We start from the raw sequence: 22880 nt of genomic DNA, 5'->3' as shown, positions 1-22880 counted from the left end.
ATTTTATAACAATACAAAATAAATATATTTAAAATTTTAAAACAACATTTTAATAAAGTTTAATATAAAATATAAATTTAAATAAATTTAATATTATTAAAAATATTAATTTTAATCAAAGTATTACTATAATATTTATATAAAAATTAAATTTAGTCTCAATTTAAAAATGAGTAAAATTATTTAATTTAAAAATAAAAGCAGAACTAAATTAAATTAAAATAATAAATATATAAACTAAATTATTCGTACTTTAGCACCGACACAGTATTAATTTGACAAATGAAAAAATAAATTAAAAAAATTAATAAAAAAACATAAATTGTAACACATATTTAACATAGTATTAACGTAAATAACTTAATTATTACTTATCTTCAAAATAAAAATTCAATTGATACGAGATATATTTTTTAAACAAATAAGACACAACGAAATATTTGTGAAACCTCTTTTTATTACTCTCCCTTTTCTTCCCTCTGCTTAACCACAGAACCCACACTCTTCTTGCAAAACCATTCACTCTCTGCATTTATTCTTGATTCCCACTTTCTCTCTAACCAGAAGGCTTGAGCTCCCATTCTGATCCATCCTCCATTCCTGTTGCAGCAAGCGAATCTGAGACCAGAATAGAACCTCTTCCCCCAACTGAGTTTCCTTCCCATCCATGTAAGTCAATTTCAGTTTCCCCAATTCTCTTCAAATTTTGAATTTTGGAGCTCCATTCTTACTAAATCGAATTAGGATCCTATTCTCACTCTAAGTTCATACTTTTCAGTTCCTTAGGTTATGCAATTGAGGTGCCCCTTGTTGAAAACGTTCTTGCTAGTTAGTGATTGCTAAAGGTAATGGAAGCCAACTGTTTTGCTTAAATTTCGTTTAGAAATTATCTCTGATGACTTTGATTGCATGAATTCGTGTTTGTTTGATGATTGGATCATTGTTTGTGCTGAATTTGGATGTTCATGTGAAAATTCTGGGCTCTGCATGTGAAAACAGATTGGGGACCTGATATCTTCGCCCAAGCGAGCAGCTCTTGCCTGAGCGAAAACACCAGAAACTCAACCTTGTTCCTGCGTGAACCGTCGCCTAGGCGAGCTGGTTTCGCTTGAGCGAGAGACACTCTCGTCTAAGCGAAATAGCTTAGCTTGAGCGAGAATTCGCTCAAATTTTTTAATTGCCCACTGTTTCGAGTCTCGCTCAGGCGAGAGTGATCTGCCTAAGCGAGATAGCCATCTCGCTTAGGCGAGATCTTCTACCTTGAGCGAGAACCACTGCAGAATTATGTTTATTTCTCGGTTTTAAATGGATGAAGCTATATTTAAATGAGATAATGTGATATTTGTTCATAATATGCTTGGATTGTTATGGCTGGTATTATATGTGGTGAAATTGTAAGAAATCGAATTATGAGAAGTTGTGGGTGGACTAGGATTTCAAGGGAAATTCCAAAGAGTATGTTAGTGTGTGTAAGGACATGAGGACTCCTGATTGGTTGGTATCCTGAAACTCCAATAATCATTCATGCTCAGATAGAGCAGAATGGATTATGTCGTGAGGAGTAGCAAGAGGTCCTAGTCTTTGGACTTGATCAGTCTTAGACGCGAATAACACTTACCCTAGGAGTGTCGGGTGATAACCCCTTGAGCTCAAACTATGCAGAGTTTGGGGACCGTCACAGGTGCACGCCACCAAGAGCTCCAATGTATCTTACATAATCCATATATTGAGTCTAGAGTCATGTATCTTTGTTGTCTTTTGGTGGTTTAAGTAATTCTGATGAATGTGATAGGTTCTTGCTAGATATTCATAATTGAACTGCATGATTTCTCTTAATTAAGTTAGCTTACCCTTCTTGCCTGTGTTGTTCTCTTTGTATGTTCTCTCCTTTGCAATGATCACCTGCTAATTGGTGTGAGCAGAGAAAGTTTCAGGTGAAGACACTCCCCTCTTGAACAGGAGTTAATCTGTGGTTTGGATGTCTAGCAGTAGTTGTTAGGTTATGTTGTTTGTTTTTTTTTTTGAGTTTTGAATGTACAAGTTAACTCTTTCTTAGTATAGGTTGTACATATAGTTATTGACCCATATGGTTATTTTTGGCTGACTGTATTAGTACTCTATATCAATCTATTCCTACTATCTGCTTTACGTGATCATGATATAACGTTTTATTTAGTAACGTAAAGCTATTAAATGAGATGTTACAATATTTAACTTGATAATAGAATGAAGTGGCTTTTACATTATATGTTCGTGCTAAATATTTGTGTAATCATAATTAATTAATTATAAATAATTATTTAAATTTAAATAATTAAATATTTAAAGTATAAAATAATAAAATAATTCTTTTAATTTATAAAAATAATTAAATTTAGATTAATAATTATTTAAACGATAAAAATAAAAATATAATTATCTAAATTTAAAGTGACAGTTACTTAAAAAAATGTAAAATTGAAAAAAAAATGTGTACATAAAAAATGAATCCTTTTTATGTCAAGATATATTTACTAAATTTGTTTTCTAAGGAGATAACTCTACATGGTTAAGATCTTCTTTATTGATAACTTTACTTATTAATATCTGTTCTCTTCTCGTTTTCTACTTATATGTTCTTGTCCAATCCTTTTTATATGATAAGTAAGTGTGTATCCAAAGACACTTTCAGATTTTTGGTGGCTTTGTGATGATTGCCTTGAAAGTTTTGTATCCTTGAGAAGTAAAAACTGATCATGTCAGAATTCTTCTGAAATGCTTGCAAAACTTTAAATATAAGTGAATTACTTTAATTAGGATAATTAAACTATTCAATGCAGTTCTCTGGTCAGAGGGAAACAATATAAGTGTTTGTGTTTCCCTTCTTTTTCCTATTTCTACATATTTTTTATATTTTTTAGCTAAAACAAATGTTTTCTAAATTGAAAGACAAATTAACATTATCTTGTCATTTCTTTAAAATCATACAAGTTTATTAGACAAAGTAAATGCCTCATCTAATTCTGAAAAATTTTCGAAATTCAATTCAGCCATCCACTTCAACTTAAATTTTGCTTCTAACTCTTTAAAAAATGAAATGAAGTACAACATCATTTTAAATAATATGAGTGTTTATTTTATAAATCGTAACATCCTTAAAAATACACCAAACACATATATATTTAACATTATATATATAAAGATTTAATTGTGTCAGCTAAGATTATTACAAACAAAAATAAAATATAATAATAATTTAGAATTTTATAAAGATGAAGTTTTATTTTGATACATTCATCACAAAAGTCTAGAGGTACTTCTATATAAAGTAATATTATTTAGTTTTATTCCTTAAGTTCCTTAAATATATTTTGACACTAAAAGTAGTATTTCTTTATGAAAATATCATTACTTCAAACACAGTTCTAAAATTAATGATTTATAAAAGTTTAGGCTAGAATTGCGGTCCAGCACTTCAAAACAGAGAATTTTCTGTGGGGGGTTTTTTCCTGCAATCCCAATATTTCTTATGCACCTCCAAATTTTTCTTAAAATCCAAAATTGTCCTTTTACCATTTTAAAATTTGGGTTAAATATGTTTTTTTCCTTCGAGTTTCAGTGAATTTTGGAATTAGTCCCTCATCAAAATTTTATACCAATTTAGTCCTTCATCTTTCAAAATGCATGAATTTAGTCCTTTTAACCAAATTTTGTTAAGTTTATCTGATGTTTCAAGTGCATTTCATGATAGTATTTAAGTTAACATTGAAGCAAAAATGTGTCAAACAGTATAAATAATTTAAATACTATCATAAAATGCGCTTGAAACGTCAGATAAACTTAACAAAATTTGGTTAAAAGGACTAAATTCACGCATTTTGAAAGATGAAGGACTAAATTAGTCAAAAGTTTTGATGAGAGACTAATTCCAAATTTCGCTGAAACTTGAAGGACCAAAAACATATTTAACCCTTAAAATTATAAATCAATTAATATCTTATTCCTCTCTCTTATTTAATGTCTCACTTTGTTTTAACCTAAACCCTAGCCGCCGCCTCACCTCATCCCCCATATCTCATTTGCCTCACTCTCCTCTCTAAGGTGTCCCACTCCTCCTCTCTATTTTTTGCTCCGCTCTCCCTCTTCCCTTCACCATTCTTCTACATTAACAGGTAAGGTAAACATATCCCCTGTTATATTTTTTAATTTTTTAATTCTTTTTATTGTTCTTGTCATGTTTGCTTTGTTGCATCTATGTATATAGACATTCTTTTTATTTGAGTATAGATATGTAAAAACATAAACCACACAAACCCGGAAGTCGACTTTCATAAGTGACGGAAGTGGACTTCCGTAGAGAACAAGTTTCGGAAGTGGACTTCCGTAGATCACGTAAAAACATTAAAAATGGCACTTACGGAAGTTGACTTCCGTAAGCCATCAATACCGGAAGTCGACTTCCATAGTTGAAAATGACTTTCGTGCTGAAGTGACTTCCGTAGAGATAACTGACTTTTGTAAGAGAGGCATGACTTCCGTAGAGGTGTGGCATGACTTCCGTAGAACGTGTGACTTCCGTAGAAGACACAACTTCAGTAGAACGCGTGACTTCGGTAGAACGCGCGACTTCAGTAGAAGACGCGACTTCGGTAGAAGACGCGACTTCGGTAGAAGACGCGACTTCGGTAGAAGACGCAACTTCCGTACGCGACTTCCGTACGCGACTTCCGTAGAAGACACGACTTTCGTAGGCATGACTTCCACTTTCGTAATGACGTGGCGACTTCCGTTTATAATTTTTTTTGTACTTAATTTTAATTTTAATGTAAATAACTTTTGATATTAATTAATTATAATTAATTATAATTTTAAATAATTATAATTTAGAATAATTAAAATTTTAGTTATTTACGATTTTGAATAATTTTAATTTTAATTAATTTTATTATTGAGTAAATATAATTTTAAATAATTATAATTTAGAATAATTAAAATTTTAGTTATTTATTTTGAATAATTTTCATTTTAATTAATTTTATTATTGAGTAAATATAATTTTAAATAACTATAATTTTAAATAATTATAATTTAGAATAATTAAAATTTTAGCTATTTACGATTTTCAATAATTTTAATTTTAATTAATTTTATTATTGAGTAAATATAATTTTAAATAATTATAATTTAGAATAATTAAAATTGTAGTTATTTACGATTTTGAATAATTTTAATTTTATTTAATTTTATTATTGAGTAAATATAATTTTAAATAATTATAATTTTGAACAAATTTATTTTAAATTTATTTTAATATTAATTTAATTTAATTAATTAAAATATTAATTAATTTTATTTATAATTAATTATAATTTTGAATAATAATAATAATAATAATAATAATAATAATAATCAATTATAATTTTGAATAATAATAATTATAAATAATTATTATTTTGAAAAATTATAATTATTATTTATAATTTTGACTACAAAAAAATGTGTAAGTAGCGACAATTATTTTTATATTTTACGTCATTTTTAACCATCGTTATTTACTTGAGCGACATTTTCCAGAAACGTCGTAATTCTTACCGTCACAAAGTATAATATGACGGTTTAAGATGAACCGCCATAGAAACCGTCATTTTATACTATGTATACAATGACGATTTAAAGATGTAAATAACGTCAATTAAAACTCACGTAATATTTTTAATAGAAAACAAATTTCAATTAAAAAATGTCATTTAAACTAATATTATTATCATTATATCATGACATTTTTAATTGTCACTATTATAATTAATTTTTAGATAAATTACGTTATTATCAAGTGTCATGATTTTAATATTTAATTATTTATTATTTTCCACTTACATTGATACTTTCATAATTTAATAAAATTTATTTTTGATGATAATTTAAAATATATATAAAATTATAATACTATAAAAAAAGAAATTAATAGACTAAATTATTTTATTATCAACATAACATAATTACACCAAAGTACCAAAATATTCATTCATCCAAAAAAACATTACAATTTTATAAGACAATTATAAAACTTGCGGTGCTAATTCTAAGTTGTTTTGCTCCCACCACTTAATCTTCATATATTGTATGACGCACCACTTCCTACAATGAAAAAAGAATACAATTACATATGAATAAGTGAAATTCAAATAAATTAAGATATCCATACAATTAAATTCTAAAATAATTAAATAAAGATGTTCTATCCTCAAACAAAGGGAAATGTGTTCTATCCTCAAAACAATTAAATGAAATAGTTAACTAATAACAGAGTATAAAAACAATGTATTTTATAAATTTTAAGCATTTTATCTTCTTAAACATTATACTTGACTAAAAAAACAGAATAACTGTATAGACAATTACGACATTTAACATATTAAATCCTTTAAAATATAACTTTTGATTAGAGTATAAAACAAATTATAAGAATGGTGTGTGCATAGAAAGAATATATTCACTTTCCCACCATCAAAGTTATCATTATTTAGCTAAGAGTATCGGGTCTTCCAAATATTAAAACTAAACCCAACTCAAAAAACTGCATTTTTAAACATTCCTACTTTTATCTTTCCTATATCAATTTGCTTAACTTCTTTTTATATAATTTAACTGTTTATAACAGTTTGGATAAGACCTTGAAATGATATACTATGAAATTGATATAAATAGAGGAGATAAACATTGGAAGAATGAGGATAATAATTTTTGACATAATTTCACAAATAACATAGTTCTATTAATCATTCTGATAAATGTTGGTGAGATTGTGTTGCTCACAGAAGTACGAGTTTGTGCCACAGAGTTGGGGGATCAAGAGCATTGCGGAACTAGATGCTTAGGGTTATAATCCAGAAACCCACGGGTGCATCGGCATCAACACTCACTCACCCATCCATGAATAGTGTTCTCCTTGTTTTCACATGAGTGCTGGTATTTATTATCCACTTGAACCCAACACAAAAACCATCAGCTAGACAAACAAAACCAACAAAGAGAAGGGAAGAAAACCTACTAGAATTCAGATGTAGAGAGCTTGGAAGACAAAGAGAGCATATGACCAATGCCACCACCTTTGGCACAAGACCAAATTAGAAGACAAGTAGTGAGAGCAACCAATATTGAAGCTGAGTACTTCTCAAGCTTTCTAATGGCATCAATTCCTCTCTACACAAAGGCCCACTAAGCAACCCAAAAACCAAGAAACAGGCAAACTCCAAATTTGGATCATTTTAATTAATTATATTGTTTGAATAATTTTTTTTAATTACAGACATGGTTAGGACAAGAGGAGCACATCGTGGTGGCTCAAGTTCTTCACATGCTGAGGCTTTTGAGCAAAAGCCTAGACAAAGACCTACTGCATCTATTCGCAGAAGAGGTAAGGGTCATCATAGAGAGAGTGGTCCATCATCTCATGGGGAAGCTGGTTCATCAACTAGTCATGGAGAAGCTGGTCCATCATCATCAACTCCTATTGATATTCATGAAGAGCAAGAAAATATAATTCACCATGAGGAGGTTGTTGCGGGGCAGGACCATGATGTTTTAGGAGGATTTCCTGGAGGACCTGAGGATACGTCTTTGTTGACCGGATTTGCTAATCATGTTGCATGTGCTATTTGGGATGGCCAAGTTAGTATTGTACTTTAATAATTTATTTGTTGAAATTGGTGGATGAATTTAAAATATTTGTGTAATGGTTTTTATTAGGACCGAGTGGACATGAAGTTAGTGTCCCATGGCAAGAAATTGAAAAGATTTGGAGTTTGTCATGCAGTTGTTAAGCCATTTGTTCAAAATTCAGGATTGATGCCACTATGTGATATAATATATGAATATCCTGATAAGGGTCTCATACAAGCTTTTGTTGAGAGGTGGCATAGAGAGACTGACAACTTTCATCTTCCTTTTGGAGAGATGACTGTGACATTAGACGACATCTTTGTCCTTCTCCATTTGCCTATAGTTGGAGGGCTTTTAAGCAATGAAGCATTAGACTTCGATGTTGCTCTTGAGTGTGTGATTGATCTTTTAGGCGTTGAACTGTCAAAGGCATCATCTGAGTTGAATCATTTTCGCGGTCCCCATGTAAGACTCAGTTGGTTGAGAGACGTCTACATTGAGTGTTGTGACAATCAGTAGTGGCAGTTTGTGGCACGGGCGTATCTGCTGCATCTTGTTGGCTGCACCATCTTTGTGAATAAGAGCGCTTCCTCCATCAACGTCTCGTACCTCAATATGTTTGCAGATCTGCAGTCTTGTGGAAGGTTTGCATGGGGAACTATTGCATTGACACATCTTTATGAGCAGCTTAGCGATGCCAGTCTTGCCCACACCAAGCAATTAGTTGGATATCTTACTCTTTTACAGGTACAAAATTATTTTTCGAAAATTAACTTTTTACTTTGGTCATATTTTTTGTTTCACTGATGAAAAATCTATGCATTTGTTTGTAGAGTTGGATATATGAGCACTTCCCAGGATTGGGAAGGAAGCAAGTACTGGATAACTATGATGAACAGAGACCTCGGGCGACACATTATGTGACACCGAGACTGAATTGTACTTTGGTTGAGGTTAGGGCACAATTAGATGCACTTACGTAAGATGGGGTCATTTGGAACCCCTATGCAACACATCGGGTTACTCGTCCTCTTATGAACATCACTCTATTTTGTGGCTTCATCCGGTTGGGAGAAATTGTGCACCGTCATCTGTCGGACCGTGTCTTGCGCCAATTTGGGTTTATGCAGCATATCCCGAGGTCTCCACTTTCTATTGGTGATGTCAGCTTAGCAGAGATAACTAGTATTCATACCCATCAAGTGCACAAATGTCTGCATCCTATTAGCGTAAAACGCAGACCAAGCTCGAGCCTCAGGATAACAATGTGTAGATGATATGATATCTACCATGGGTATAGGACAACCATCTTTTAGGTGAACCTGTAACAAATGAATGATGTGATACATTGAAATTGTAAATCAAATAAAAAATAAAACAATTGGGTTACCTGAACAAAATGAGAATTGTGAACATGTCCTGTACTATTAGCTTATGTTGTCTTGAATCAATTGGTGGTTTGGTACGTAGTGGAAAAACTATAATGTTTTGTCGTGATGATATGCAGACTAAGATAACATTATATCGATTAGCAATCGCGTAGCCCATATCGGGTATAGTCATCCACTTATCCATATTAGCCTGTAAATAATGTAAATAATGATTAATATTGCTTAAGAAACGTATTTGTAAGAAGTAAACAGTAAAGTTTCAGGAAACAGATATAACATACCCCTGCTTACGATTCCACTAACAATGACTTCCTTAGTTCTTCAAAACGGTCATAAGATCCTACTAATCTTGCGTATTCATCACGCCACTAACTAAGTTCTTTAAAAAGATCATGTCGGATTAGGGGCCACGATTCCTCACCCATCCCTAAAAAGGTAGCAATACATCTATACCCACAATGGCCATCAGCAACCACATCAACAACATTGACAATGTAAGGGTGACAGATAGGATGAAATTGATCTAACATCGAAATTGCACTTTCTTTATATTTCCTTTTAGATTTCGCGTCACTTTTTAAGGAATGACCACTCTGAGAGGAAAAGAAGGTGTCGACATGCTCAAAGTAGGATGGATCACGCTTAGTGGACCATTCTGATCGATGACCATTTTTTTTGTTGTGCACCTTTGGTTTTAACTTTTTGCATTGGAACCACCATTGATGTCATTGCAGGACACACAATTTCATGTAACTTTTGTTTGATTGTTACTTTTTCTGCAATGTCGACTTCACTGAAATGATTCACAACCATATTAATTTCCTTGTCTGTGCATAACCTAGGAAGCGATTCATTTGATGAAATATTTGAGAAGCTTAATCTAGTCCACATTATATGAAGAACAGTCGGAGGAATCACCCCATAGACATATGTGCTAATTCACAAGCACATGGTAAACCATATGTCGCTCTCAACACACATCCACAACTCTCGCTATCAAATCTTGTATGATTGACTCGTTCAACCTCATCAGCAATGAGTCCTAAAGCATGTCTTGATACAATTCCAACCAATCTTTTATACATGCCTCCCTTATACGCGTCACTGATTAGATTTATACTTTTTTCAAAAGATGCCTTGATTTCATTATGTTGGAGGATAATAACGTTATGGATTGCATCCCAACACGAGCATAAGTCTCCCATACTACTTTCTAGAACTTTCTTCAGGCTCCAGTGCGCTGATTCAACCCTATTATATTTAACATAAACAATATTATAAGTGAATTAAGAACATAACTGATGATAATAACAATGAAACATACATGTTTGATGTTGTGTTTCCTAAATGCATTTCTCGATTTGTCCATGCCTTTAGATTCTCGTTCACTAGATATGAATGCAAACGCAGCAGAGAAAGTCAACCCTGTAGATGTCACCCCTACTATCTCAAGTAATGGCAATCGATATTTGTTGGTTTTGTAGGTGGTGTTCATCAAGAATACGATATTAAATGCATTCAACAATTTAACAGAATCGGGATGTGTCCAAAACATATCACTAACCACTTCAGATTCTTCTTGACATCTACTCCAATGGATGTAATTATCACGATCTAACAACATCATCAAGTGTTGTAATTCAATTCTTGAACCTCTCAAAGATCGTTTATAAGTATATCTTGCATTATAAACTTGCTTTATCATTGTGACATTACACTCACTATTTTCTTTCAAAGTGAGTAGAATATTTGTTGGCTTGACTTGATTCTTAGACATGTCAACAAGTAAGGACTGTTCAGAAGATTTTAACCTCCCAACAAATGGGTGACCAACTAGTGTATGAGACATATCATGGTTATGATATCCACACATTACCTTCAACATCCAACCATCTCCATTACTAATTGGTTTGCCTTTGACTTTAAATGGACAATCACATTTTCTTGTGCCAGAGACACTAGGTTGAACATCAGATTTATACTTCCTATACTTACCACCCCTTTCACAGCCTAACAATACATACGTTTTCCTCCTAGGTTGACAAGTAGCTTTGTCAAATCTGATAGTGACAACAACAAAACCAAGATGAAATGCTATCCCTCGAACCCACTTAATCAACTAATCTCGTGTTGAAAATATATGATCAGTTGTAAAATTATTTATATAGTCTCCATCACTCATCTCATTTATAAAAGAAGAGAAATCTGATATGAAACTCGAATTTACTTGTGAATCCATGAAAGTTAAAGAGAGATCGTCTATCTTAGATAATTTTAACCACCTATAATCTAACATTAGTAATCAATACCATTTTTTACAAAATAAAATAAATATAAAAAAATTAAAATATTGCTCAAACAATTAAATAAATATAAAAAAATAAAACATACATAAACACTCAACCATAAAACAAAATTTCAAAATAAATAAAATTAAATCAATAAAAAATAAAAATATTCATTCAAAAATATAAAACAAACACACAATAAATAAATAAATAGTAAACTTAAGCAAATAATAATTAAAACACACAAAAATATAACAATAAAAAATATATAAATAAAAAATAAACATTCATGTAAATAAAAATTAAATAAATAATAAATAAAACATAAGTTATTATTCAAACCCTAACAAAATTACAAATTACAAAATAAAACTAAATTAAAATATCACTTAGTCTAAAAGCATATACGAAAGTGGAAAAGTGAAAAAAAGAAAAGAAAAAAGAAAGCATGGTAGATAAGAGAAAGCATGCTACGGAAGTGGAAAAAGTGAAAAAGCAGAGAAACCATCTTACTACGAAAGTGGAAAAAATTTACTCACCACAACAAAAAGTTACTTACCATAACAACAACAAAAAATACTCTCCGGAACTCGACTTCCGTTGCGAAAAATTCACTTAAAGACCAGAAGTCCACTTCCGTAACACTAAAAAATTTCACTTCACCAAAAGTCCACTTCCGTTTTAATCATACACTTCCGGAAGTCGACTTCCGTTTCACACATACATTTCCGGAAGTCGACTTCCGTATAAGGGAAAAAATTACTTCCATAGAAATTCACTTGTCTTCTGGAAGTCAACTTTCGTTTTATATATACACTTCTGGAAGTCGACTTCCGTGAATGGAAAACATAACTTGACTTCCGCACAAGTTCACTTCTGTTTTGGAAGTCGATTTCGGAAGTCGACTTCCGTAAATGGCTGCATGAAAAATGACTTCCGTAAAACGTAACATGAAATATTAAAAACGCAGCTAAGTTTTTTCTTATTTTTTTCACCTATAACATTTACCTCAAACATAAACTTATCAAATATAAACTTATATTCTAATGCGCGTACCTTTTTCTGAGAAGAAATGAAGCAAATGGTGAAATATGAATGGACCCTCAACTGAAAAATTCACACCTCAACCACCAACGAAATTTCTTCTTTTGTAGTGCAAGTGAAAAAGTGAAAGTGAAAGAATTGCAATGCAAGTGAAAGTGAAAGAAGAGGGGGTGCAGGGTATATAAAACACTACTGGTAATTAATTCAGGCAACTAACTAACTCTGTGAGTTCATAATTGTTTAATTATTGCGTCTACCTAATTAATTTTTTTTATTTAATTTTCCAAGGACATAAATGGAAGAGCATGAATATTTGGAGGTGCAGAAGAAATATTGGGGGTGCAGGAAGAACCCCCTTTTCTATGAAGTTTTTTGTCCAACGGTGAGTTTACGGGTCCAATAGAAAAAAAAAGCATCAATGTAGATCTAATATTTTAGCACTTAAGACAATCACTCACCTACCTTTTTCAATTGTCATAAATCTTTTATTGCATTAATTCTCAACAATTTACTCTTTTCACCGGGCATACATAATTACTAGTAACAATATATTAATACATAAAAATCCATAACAACATAACATAAATCAATTATTTTCTCTCATCATCTCAAAAAGTCATAGCAAAGTTCTCAAAATTTCAACTGCATAATTTATATTCAATTTCTTACAATTTCTACAAACTCAAATTGTAGGCATGAAAAACACAACAGCCCACATTTGCACAACAGCGCATTAGATTTCATCCTGGCCGTCTCTTTCCAATTTATGCATAATAACATATATTCACACAAAAATTTCATCATGAATTATTTTGGTTCACAATTATAGGTCATTCATTACACAACTCATCCACAACGTTTCATTGTTCACCGCACTATTTTTCCTCCACACTTCTCCTGTTCATCAAAGCTCTAAATTCATCATAATTTCATTGACAATCTAAATTCAATCATAGCTTCATAGCATGCACATACAAATAGTTTATCACTTAAGATTAACATCATTTTATCCCTTCACAAATTCATAGCATTAAGATATTATAATCACAATCACCGAAATTACCAAATTTCTGATCCCATTTATTAGCACACCCACACATGTATCAAAACACACTCCAAAACACAACACCCCCCAAATTTAAATTCAAAATAAAGACTCAATATTTCAAAAACATTAATAATTCATTCAAATCAATTTTTAAGAAAAAATTATTAGCTTTCCTTGCCCTAATGTGGTTCCTAAAACTGACCACTCTTTACACAACTTCTTTTTTATTTGCTCTTTCTACACCCACAATAAGGCCCAAACAAATATCAAAGTGTGATTCTAAGATTGTAAACTTATATAATACCATCTAAAAGGTGGAAAAACAAAATAACCAAAAAAAAGACTACATGCAAGGTGGAAAAAAATTGATTTAAACAAAAAGTGTAGAAATAGAACTAATAGAACTTACAAACACGGATTGATTCAAAATGCTCCTGGGAACTTTGATTCCTACATGGTGTTATTTGATTGTCAAAATAGATGAAAATGAAAGATGAATTTGAGAGTGGAAGATGAATTTGAGAGTAAAATGAGGTTGGAAAATACACACTAAGAAAATAATCTCTTTAAGCGGAAGCACGCCCATAAATAAGAGCAAGAAATGGCACCTGAAGCCTTACATTCACAAATACTCATAAAAAATAAAAGCAAGAAATGGAAGTCCACTAAGAAAATAATCTCTTCAAGTCAAAGCACACCCACAAATAAGAGCAAGAAACAACATCTAAAGGCCTACATCCACGAATACTAACCTATATCCATAAATACTCAATAAAAAGTATTATCACTCAAAGGACAATTTTGTGGGTGAATACTTACTTGAGAGCCAACAAATGAAGAGTATTGAGGGTTTAAGAAATGGGAAGTTGGAGAAAGAAAAGTTAAGTAGGCTACAATTTGTTTTCTTTTTCTCTCTTTTATTATTTATTATATTCATCTATTAATATTTATTTTGGAAACCAGGGAAAGTTTGGACATATTACATAAATAATATCTTATTCACCACAAAAAATTCCCTAATTTATAGGAAAAAATATTTTTCACAAATAATATGTAACTAATTAATTATGATTTCAAAAAGATCTGCAAGTATCACTATAAAAAATTATGTTTTTTACAAGGGTTTATTAACTACGCTTATAATAACATCTCCTAATAAATATACCTAACTGTAACTGAGGTTTTCTAAACCTCTGGTAACTATCAAGGGATTTTCTAATAAAAGCCCCGTAAATTTCATTTCTCTCATATATTTTCGTAAAACCCCCTTTTTCATTTTTCCAAAACCCAACATTTTCCTTTCTATCCTCATTTGTTTTACTCTGAGTGCTCTAATTTCTTTTTTAAATCTTTATAAGAAATCTTTCTTTGCTCTTTATGAATGACAACTTCCAATTTCTCTCCATTTCTCTTTTGTATGTGAATCGCAGCTTCCAATCTCTCTCTTCAAATCTTCTTATGTCGACCACATTGGTAATGATTTTTTCTTTGTCCATTTTGGCTTTTGAAATTTTCTTTTCACTTTCTTGTTAGACTTTTGTATCTATGGAGAAATTTTTTCTCAGGTGTTGCATTTTCCCAAATTTGTGGTTCATTTGGGACCGGATGCTTTCTAATTCGATGGCTCTGACAACCACTATTGAGGTCGGTTGCGTTTGAAAATAACAACCACTAACAGTGTCACACAAGACGAAAAGCCTTTGGTTGTAATTTTCCTACCGCCTACAATGTCGTAGAAGTGGAGAGACTCCGACAACATGTTGAGAAATTTGATTCTGAGCACTAACAGATAGGAGGTGACAATGATAGAACAGCCACAGCCAAAAAGAAATGCAAGACACGAGGAAGTGATGGACGACTTATCGATAGAGGTCGACATTGTTTTGATAATAAGACTAATCAAACAAATAATTTTATTATACAATCATATAAATAAATAAAACTATACGACAAAAACTTATAAATTCTTAAGGTAAAATACTTATAAATAATATTATGTAAAGAATTATTATGAATTTTAATGTCTCAAATATATTGATATCCAAAAATTTATTAATCATCTACACATGAAAAATTATTAAAAATAAAATAAAAATGTAAAAAAACAATGGAGACCACTTCAAGGTAAAATACTAAAGAGAAAAAGAGTTCAATAATTTTGTGAGAAATTAGTCCAGAATTATTTACAAAATAACTAAAAAAATAACAAATCAGAAGGGAAAAAACATCTCACTAATTAGTTACCTTAATTTATAAAAAAATATATATATGTTGCTAATATATCATTATCCGAAATAAAACTAATTAGTTAGAGATGAATTAGTGATGAAATGATGAATGATGAATGATGAAGTAAGTTTTCATATCTAAGACCTGTTCTTTTCTATGAATTTTATTATTTATAAAAAAATGAAGAATGAATTTGCGTTTTAAATCGTGTTCTTTTCCATGGTTTTATGAGGGAAGCCAGACGCGAATGAGGAGATTTTTACTCTTTTTCATTCCACAAATTGCAAAGAGATTTGGAGGTGAATTATTCACATTTACAATAATACCTTGTTTTTAAATAAACATAAATTTCAAATTGGACATGCATATACTTTTGGTTCCACTTTTGTGTTTTCTTTTTTTTCTTTTCGGTCCATCGTTTCTATCCACAAAGACATGTAATGCTCCATTTGACTAAACATAATTTCATTTTATGAAAATAAAATAACTAATTAAATTTATTAATTATTATTATTATATATAATAATAATAATTAATAATAATAATAATAATAATAAATAATTGTAGTAATAATAAATCATAATTAATAATAAATGATAATATAAATAATAATCATAAATAATAATATTAATAACAATAATAATTAATATTATTATTAATAAATAATAACATTAATATTAATAATAATTAATTTTATTATTAATAAATAATAATATATTATTTTTTACTATAAGAATAAAATAATAGTCTTATATTTTAATCTATTACAAAAATTTAATCTATTATATCACTCGAATCCCTCACAAACCTTCATAAACTTCATCCTAAATTCATTCACTTTTACTTCTAAATCTTTATAAAAAAAATACAAAAATTAATCCACTTAAATTTATCCACAGATTCTTCTCCAAATTCATCTCTTCAAAAGAACACAACCTAAAACACACAATTGTTGTCATGTATGTGTTCCAGCAGAAAATAGAGTGTTCTCTACAAAGACAAAATTTTAAAAAACCCCCTCACCTAACGTGAAATAAAGAGCATTGAGGCTAGAAAATAGTTTCACCTTGATCTTGGGAGTTAACCTTTTATTTATAGGTAAAGTAATTAGAAAAATAATAATCGAATGACCAAAAAATCTCTCATACACAAAATATCTATTAATAAAATATCTACTAGTAGAAGGATGAACTTGGGCCTAATTCCTAGTCTATAGACTTTAGGTCGATTTTGAAACATCTTATCCATCTTTAGGAATTAGGTCGGGCGCCAGACAACTAGGATGGTACACAACCCCCTAGCCTTAAGCATCAATATTTGAGGCATAAAGGCTGAAAAAAGAAATCATGGTTTTGCGAGGATCGTTGCTTTAACGGGTCTTCACCGACCCCGAGTCAAGTTCAAGTTTTGTCATTTTAATAACTCTTCACTGTACCCAAGTCGAGCTCGAGGTTTGTCGCTTTAATGGCTCTTTACCGCCCTCGAGTTGAGCTCGAGTTTTGTTGTTTTAACGGCTCCTCACAGCCCCTAAGTCGTGCTCGAGGTTTGTTGTTTAAACGACTCTTCACCGCCCTTGAGTCGAGCTCGAGGTTTATGCTTTAACAACTCTTCACCACCCTCGAGCCAAGCTCGAGGTTTATCGTTTTAACGGCTCTTCACTATCCTTAAGTCGAGCTCAAGGTTTTTCGTTTTAACGACTCTTCACCGTCCATGAGTTGAGCTCGAGGTTTGTCGATTTAACAGCTCTTCACCGAGCTCGAGATTTGTTGCTTTAATAGCCATTCACCGTCTCCAAACTAAACTCGAGATTTGTCGCTTTAACCGTTCTTCACCAATCCCGGACCAAGCTCGAGATTTATCGTTTTAACATCTTTTTACCAACCCAAGTCAAACTCAAGGTTTACATATATGTCAAAATATACATAACAATTGTGGCATTTATCTAAATAAATTTATTTATAATTCAAAATAAGCAATTGCTATATATAAAAAGTTTCGTAAATATTTTAACTACGCAAATAACTTTCATAAGTGAAATATTTGAAGCTAGTAAAAATTAAAAATAAGAAAAAAGAAAAAGCTTTTATATATAAATATGTTTGAATACGTAGACAAGTATACATGCTTATTAATAATGGACAGAAAGAATACTCGGATTTCCTCCTCTACGGCTAAATCCGATGGGTAATTTGCACAAGCGGAAGATGCAACAGTAATTGTGATGGCGTGGAAGGCATCCAAGCGAGCGGGTGAAAGAATTGAGGAGGCAAAACGGAGAGGGTTAAGTTATGTTTAGGACATTAAAAATAGTGGTGCCATTAGGAAATGTTTCACCGAGCTCTTATGATCCGACAAAAAATCTTAAAAACTCTCACGACTTCACTTGAAATAAAGAATCCTAAGATCAGAAAATAATTTTCTCTTAGTTTTGATAGTTCACTTTTTATTTATAAACAAAATAATTACAGAAATAATAGTTCACTGACTCATATATGTTAATATAATATCGAAGACTCATAAACTTTAAATTAATTTTCAAACGCCTTATCCATACGTAGGAATTAAATCAAATGCCGAAGAAACCGGACGGTACATATAATATACCAGACCATACTCTTGCAATATAATTAAAAAAAACATTTTAGGTGAATTATACTCCATCAGCTTATTAACTAATTTTACTTTATTTAACAGTATCACTTTTTAAATAACTTGAACCTAATTATAATTTGATTTTAATTATAAAATCCTAAATTTTCAAAAGACAAGGGAAAGGAAACGGATACACAGAAAGAGAAGAAGTAGTAATTAGCATGTTTGTGGAACTAAGAAAAGGTCTTTCTTCTACAAACACCAGACCAGATCATATTTATTGAGTCTTATTACATCATAGAAGAACAACCACAAGAAGAAGAAAGTGAGTCCTTTTTGTTGTAGCAGAACTACTTGAAAAATCCTCCAGCCAAATTTGCAATACCACCGGCCAAACCACCACCCTCTTGAGGTTTGGAATCTTCAGATTGAGAAGGTGCAGCAGCCTTGTCCTTGTACCCATGCAGATAATCGGCAGCTTTGTCCACGTACTGTCCTACGCCCTTCTGCTCGTCCAGTTTCCCATACTTCCCCGCCGCGTCAAGCAGGTCCCCCGCCGCCCCCGCCACCTTCGCCTTGTCCACCTTGTCGCTTTCGTTCCGGAGCGTCGACTGCGCCGCGTCCGCCACCAGCTTCGCGCTCGCCAGAAGCTCGCTGCTCGACTGCTCTGTTGTCGCTTTGTTCTGGGTTTCTTCCGAAGCCATTGTTTTGTTGCTTCTTCTGTGAAAACTGTTAGTGGGTTTTTATAGTGCGTGCCCAAGATCCTGCAAGAGAAAATATCTGTTGAATTTGTGGTTCAAGATATGTGGGTCAGCCTTATCTGCTCTCAGACATCATGTCGTGTGGTACTGTTTGCTCTCGGTGTCGGCAACCTCTGTTTCTGTTTCCTTCTTTTCTTTATGCTTAGAGAGAAAATAAAATTCTCACAAATGGAAAATTTTAATGAAAGTATACAAGAAATATGTTATAAATTAAAATATATATATATATATATATATTAATTTAAAGATTAAAGAAAATAAAATAATAGGTGGATTGGGGAAGTTTATATCTCTTGGATAGTTACATATTTAATATAATAGAAGAATAAATGTTTTGTACCATATGTTATGAAAATAATTTATATAGACGTTAAAATAATATACAATCATTGACTTAAGAAACCGGGAAATATATAAACGAAATCAGACAACAATTATGGAACTGATTAGCAATTTCTTTTTTAATTGGATGATGTGGATTAAAATATGTTGATGGGTATATAATATTAATAGTGTTGTTGGTTGATATCTTTGAAGATTTGCAAACTTGTTTCCTTAATCATTAATGCGCCTATCACAAGACCACTACTTCAGCTAAGAAGAGTACTATTGGCATAATTTCACCTTTTTGGGTAATTTTTTTATATATGTCAAGATAAAATAACTAAATATAAAAGAATATAAATCCAAAACTTATTTTATAATATTTGTTATATATAAATTAAAAATCAACTTTATATTGAGAAATTTAGAATTTAACTTAACGAAACTAGTTACTCTTATCCATCAAGACTTTATATATATATATATATATTCTAGAGATAAGTAATTCTCAAATTTGATAAATGTGTTAAAATAGCTATAAATAAATTAAAATAAATTTTGTAAGGCCCACTTTTATTTTAGTATCCTAAAGTTTAAGGACTGTCACATTGTTGAGCTTAAAGGCTGGTCCATAGGATGCAAAGGCCTCTAAAGCAGCCAAGTCCCTCAATTTCAGCTCACTTTGCGAAATCAATACCCTAACTCTCCCTTCATCCTCTCCACAGATCCTCTGCTAGGGTTTGGTCCTACATCCCTTTCGAGCTAGCCCAACCTCGTTCTCCCTTCACGTAAGTTATTCTTCAATCGTGCTCTTCTCTTTCTAAGTTGGTTCTCATGGTTCTGTTGGGCTTACTGTAGTATCCTCGTTATTTCTTTTGTCACTGTTCTCAACTCTTGAGTCCGCTCTTGAAGCTGCTAGGTTTGTTGAGTCTGGTGTCGAAGTCATTTGCTAAACTCTTTCCAAGTAAGGGAAGCTAGGGTTCGCTTGTTTGTTTCGATTTGTTGCTTGCTTTACTTCCGTTTAATGATGGCATGACTTGATTGATGATTTTAATTGATTGAAAACATGTTTAAACATTATTTGGCCTGAATGTTTGTCTGTTGCACGCGAGAACAATGGTGGGTACAGATTTTCTCGCCCAAGCGAGCGTGTCTCATCTAGGCGAGGTCTTCTAGCCTGAGCGAGGCTGGGGCAAATTTTGTGCTATAGTGTGAATGGTTCACTGATGTGGTTGATGTGGATGCTTGCTTGCCTGACTTAAATACTTTACTAGAAAGGTTTGAAGGATAATGCCATGATTACTGTATGAGGTGGAGATGAGAACAAGATGTTGCTTTATTATTTATGACTTGGGAAGTATGATTTGTGTGATTGGTTGTTTATCTACCTATACATATCGACATGTTATTAATGTTCATGGGAGCTTTCTGATTGGTTGGTGAAACATGTACAAAGTATGAGTAAGACATAATTCCATGACTCTTGTAGTGAGGGCTCATGGTGGTGCCTCATCTAATGGACGTAATCCGATGGACCCTCCTAATGGGAGTCCCTGGTGGTGCCTCACCTATTGGACTTAATTCCATGAATCCTCGGGGTGAGAGTTCATGGTGGTGCCTCAACCAAAAGACGTAATTCCACGCCGGTATCGTGGTGGCGCCTCAAGGCCAGGATGTAATTCCACGAAGGCCTCGTGGTGGTGCCTCATGCAAGGACGTAATTTCACGAAGGCCTCATGGTGGTGCCTCACTACTAGGACGTAATTCCACGGTCTTCTAGTGGTGCCTCATTTTACATATCTGAATAGTCAAGTCTTGGAGTCTTAAATGGTTTGGTATTCCATGTGTGAATGTCTGTTATTTATGCCTGACTTTGAAACTGCATGTTGACTGATATAAGATATTCTTTCACTAGCTTACCCTTCTGCTTGTTTGTATGTTTATGTGTGGTCTTTCTCCTTTGCGATGATCATCAACTTAATTGATGTGAGAAGATGTGAGAACCCCTGGTAGTCGTAATGATAATAGGAATGCCGCAGCTTGATGGTTATGGACGGGTATTGGGCTCGCTACGGAGCCCACAACGGATGGAGTTTTGTTAGATTAAGATCCTCTTGTTTTGGACAAGACTTTGTGCTACTTTTAAACTATTGTACTTCGTTTAGGCCATGTGTGGCCTCTTTCCTTTTGGTATGGATATGCATGGTGTGTTATATACCTCCATATCCCAAACTCTGTACACTCTGAATATTTTATGTATGCAACGTTTTATTAAATTAGATTTATCTATTTAATTGGGACGTTACATTTATGGTATCAGAGCTGTCGTTCCTTAGGATCTATGGTCTAGTGTGCCTGCTTAGCTACTATAGTGTCTTTTGTATTGTTAGCTAAGTTTCTCATCTAACCAAGTTTGACTCTTATTTTCCTGTGTGCCAGTGACATGGCACCTCTGCATTGGAATTCTTAGTCTTCTCAAGGCGACGCACCAGATATCGTTTGGGCGATAGAGGATATGATGGCCGCCTTAACTCAACAAAGCACTAATATGATACAACAATATGAAGCGTCGATGCAGCGCCAGACAACATCTTTAGAACAACAACAATTGGTGATGTAGTAGATGGAGGCTGCAAGGTTGACTATTGAGGATGCCCACAAGTAGCACATGGAGACCCTCCGCCAGTTGGAGGAGAACAGGGCCGCCACCCCTGTCCACGGCCCTGAACCAAGACCTCTCCATCGGGAATGAAGTCCGGAACACTTCCTGAAGCACCATCTAGTAAAGTTCAATGAGAAGACCAGTCCAGATGTCACAGATCAGTGGCTGAAGGACATTGAGAGGATATTTGATGCTAAGATGTGCCCCAAAGAGAGTAGGTTGACCTTCGCGGTGTACATGCTTACGGGTGAGGTTGAACACTGGTGGATCAGTGCGAAGTCCATCATGGAGGAGAGGTAGGAACCAATTACTTGGGATGTCTTTAAGAGAAAGTTTCTCTCTGAGTACTTCCCTGATAGCGTCAAATATGCTAAAGAGGTGGAATTTTTGCAGTTGACTCAAGGGAGCAAATGATAAAGGATTGATCCCTATCAAGGATGATGGCCCATGGCACATGCTTAGAAGAAAGGGAGTTCCTTGATCCCTTCCTTTACTTTTATTTTCTTTAGTTTAAAATTCCTTTAAGTTGGCTTGGTTGACTATTTTTGAGTTGACTTGTTGACCTTGACTTTGGGTTGACTTGTTGACTCAAAAGATTATCTTAACCTTAAACCAACATGCTAATAAATTCCTTAATTTGCTTTTGTAGGAATAAGAAAGGAGGAGGACCACATAGGAGACACTTGGCGTCCTAAGGAAGAGAGAGAAGGAATAAGACTTTCTAGAAGCATCTAGAAAGGGGAGGCCCACATGCCTTGGACACCAAGTCTTCTAGAATGTTCTAGAACCTTCCTTTGGGAGCCTTGGCCATGAAGACTTGCCACCTAGATGGCTTGGACGAAAATTCACCCATGTGCACCCTAGGATGACCTACTTTCTAGAACATGCTAGGTTTCTTTT

At 32.8% G+C, this 22880-nt stretch overlaps 2 protein-coding genes across 2 annotated transcripts; one reads left to right on the top strand and one right to left on the bottom strand.

The window, feature by feature from the left end:
* The first annotated feature begins 7290 nt into the window (after nucleotides 1–7290).
* Nucleotides 7291–8624, top strand: LOC114175345 (protein MAIN-LIKE 1-like). The gene is made up of 4 exons (XM_028060123.1): nucleotides 7291–7650; nucleotides 7729–8106; nucleotides 8224–8388; nucleotides 8475–8624. The coding sequence occupies exons 1-4, from the start codon at nucleotides 7291–7293 to the stop codon at nucleotides 8622–8624; spliced, it is 1053 nt and encodes a 350-aa protein (XP_027915924.1).
* A 9800-nt stretch (nucleotides 8625–18424) lies between these two features.
* On the bottom strand, nucleotides 18425–18994 carry LOC114176085 (nodulin-related protein 1-like). Its single transcript, XM_028060997.1, has one exon. The coding sequence runs from the start codon at nucleotides 18935–18937 to the stop codon at nucleotides 18584–18586; it is 354 nt and encodes a 117-aa protein (XP_027916798.1). The 5' UTR covers nucleotides 18938–18994; the 3' UTR covers nucleotides 18425–18583.
* Between the last annotated feature and the right edge of the window lie 3886 nt (nucleotides 18995–22880).

The sequence above is a fragment of the Vigna unguiculata genome, chromosome 3 (genome assembly GCF_004118075.2).
Source record: "Vigna unguiculata cultivar IT97K-499-35 chromosome 3, ASM411807v1, whole genome shotgun sequence".
NCBI classification, from domain to species: domain Eukaryota; kingdom Viridiplantae; phylum Streptophyta; class Magnoliopsida; order Fabales; family Fabaceae; genus Vigna; species Vigna unguiculata.
This window is presented reverse-complemented; position numbering and strand designations above follow the sequence as displayed.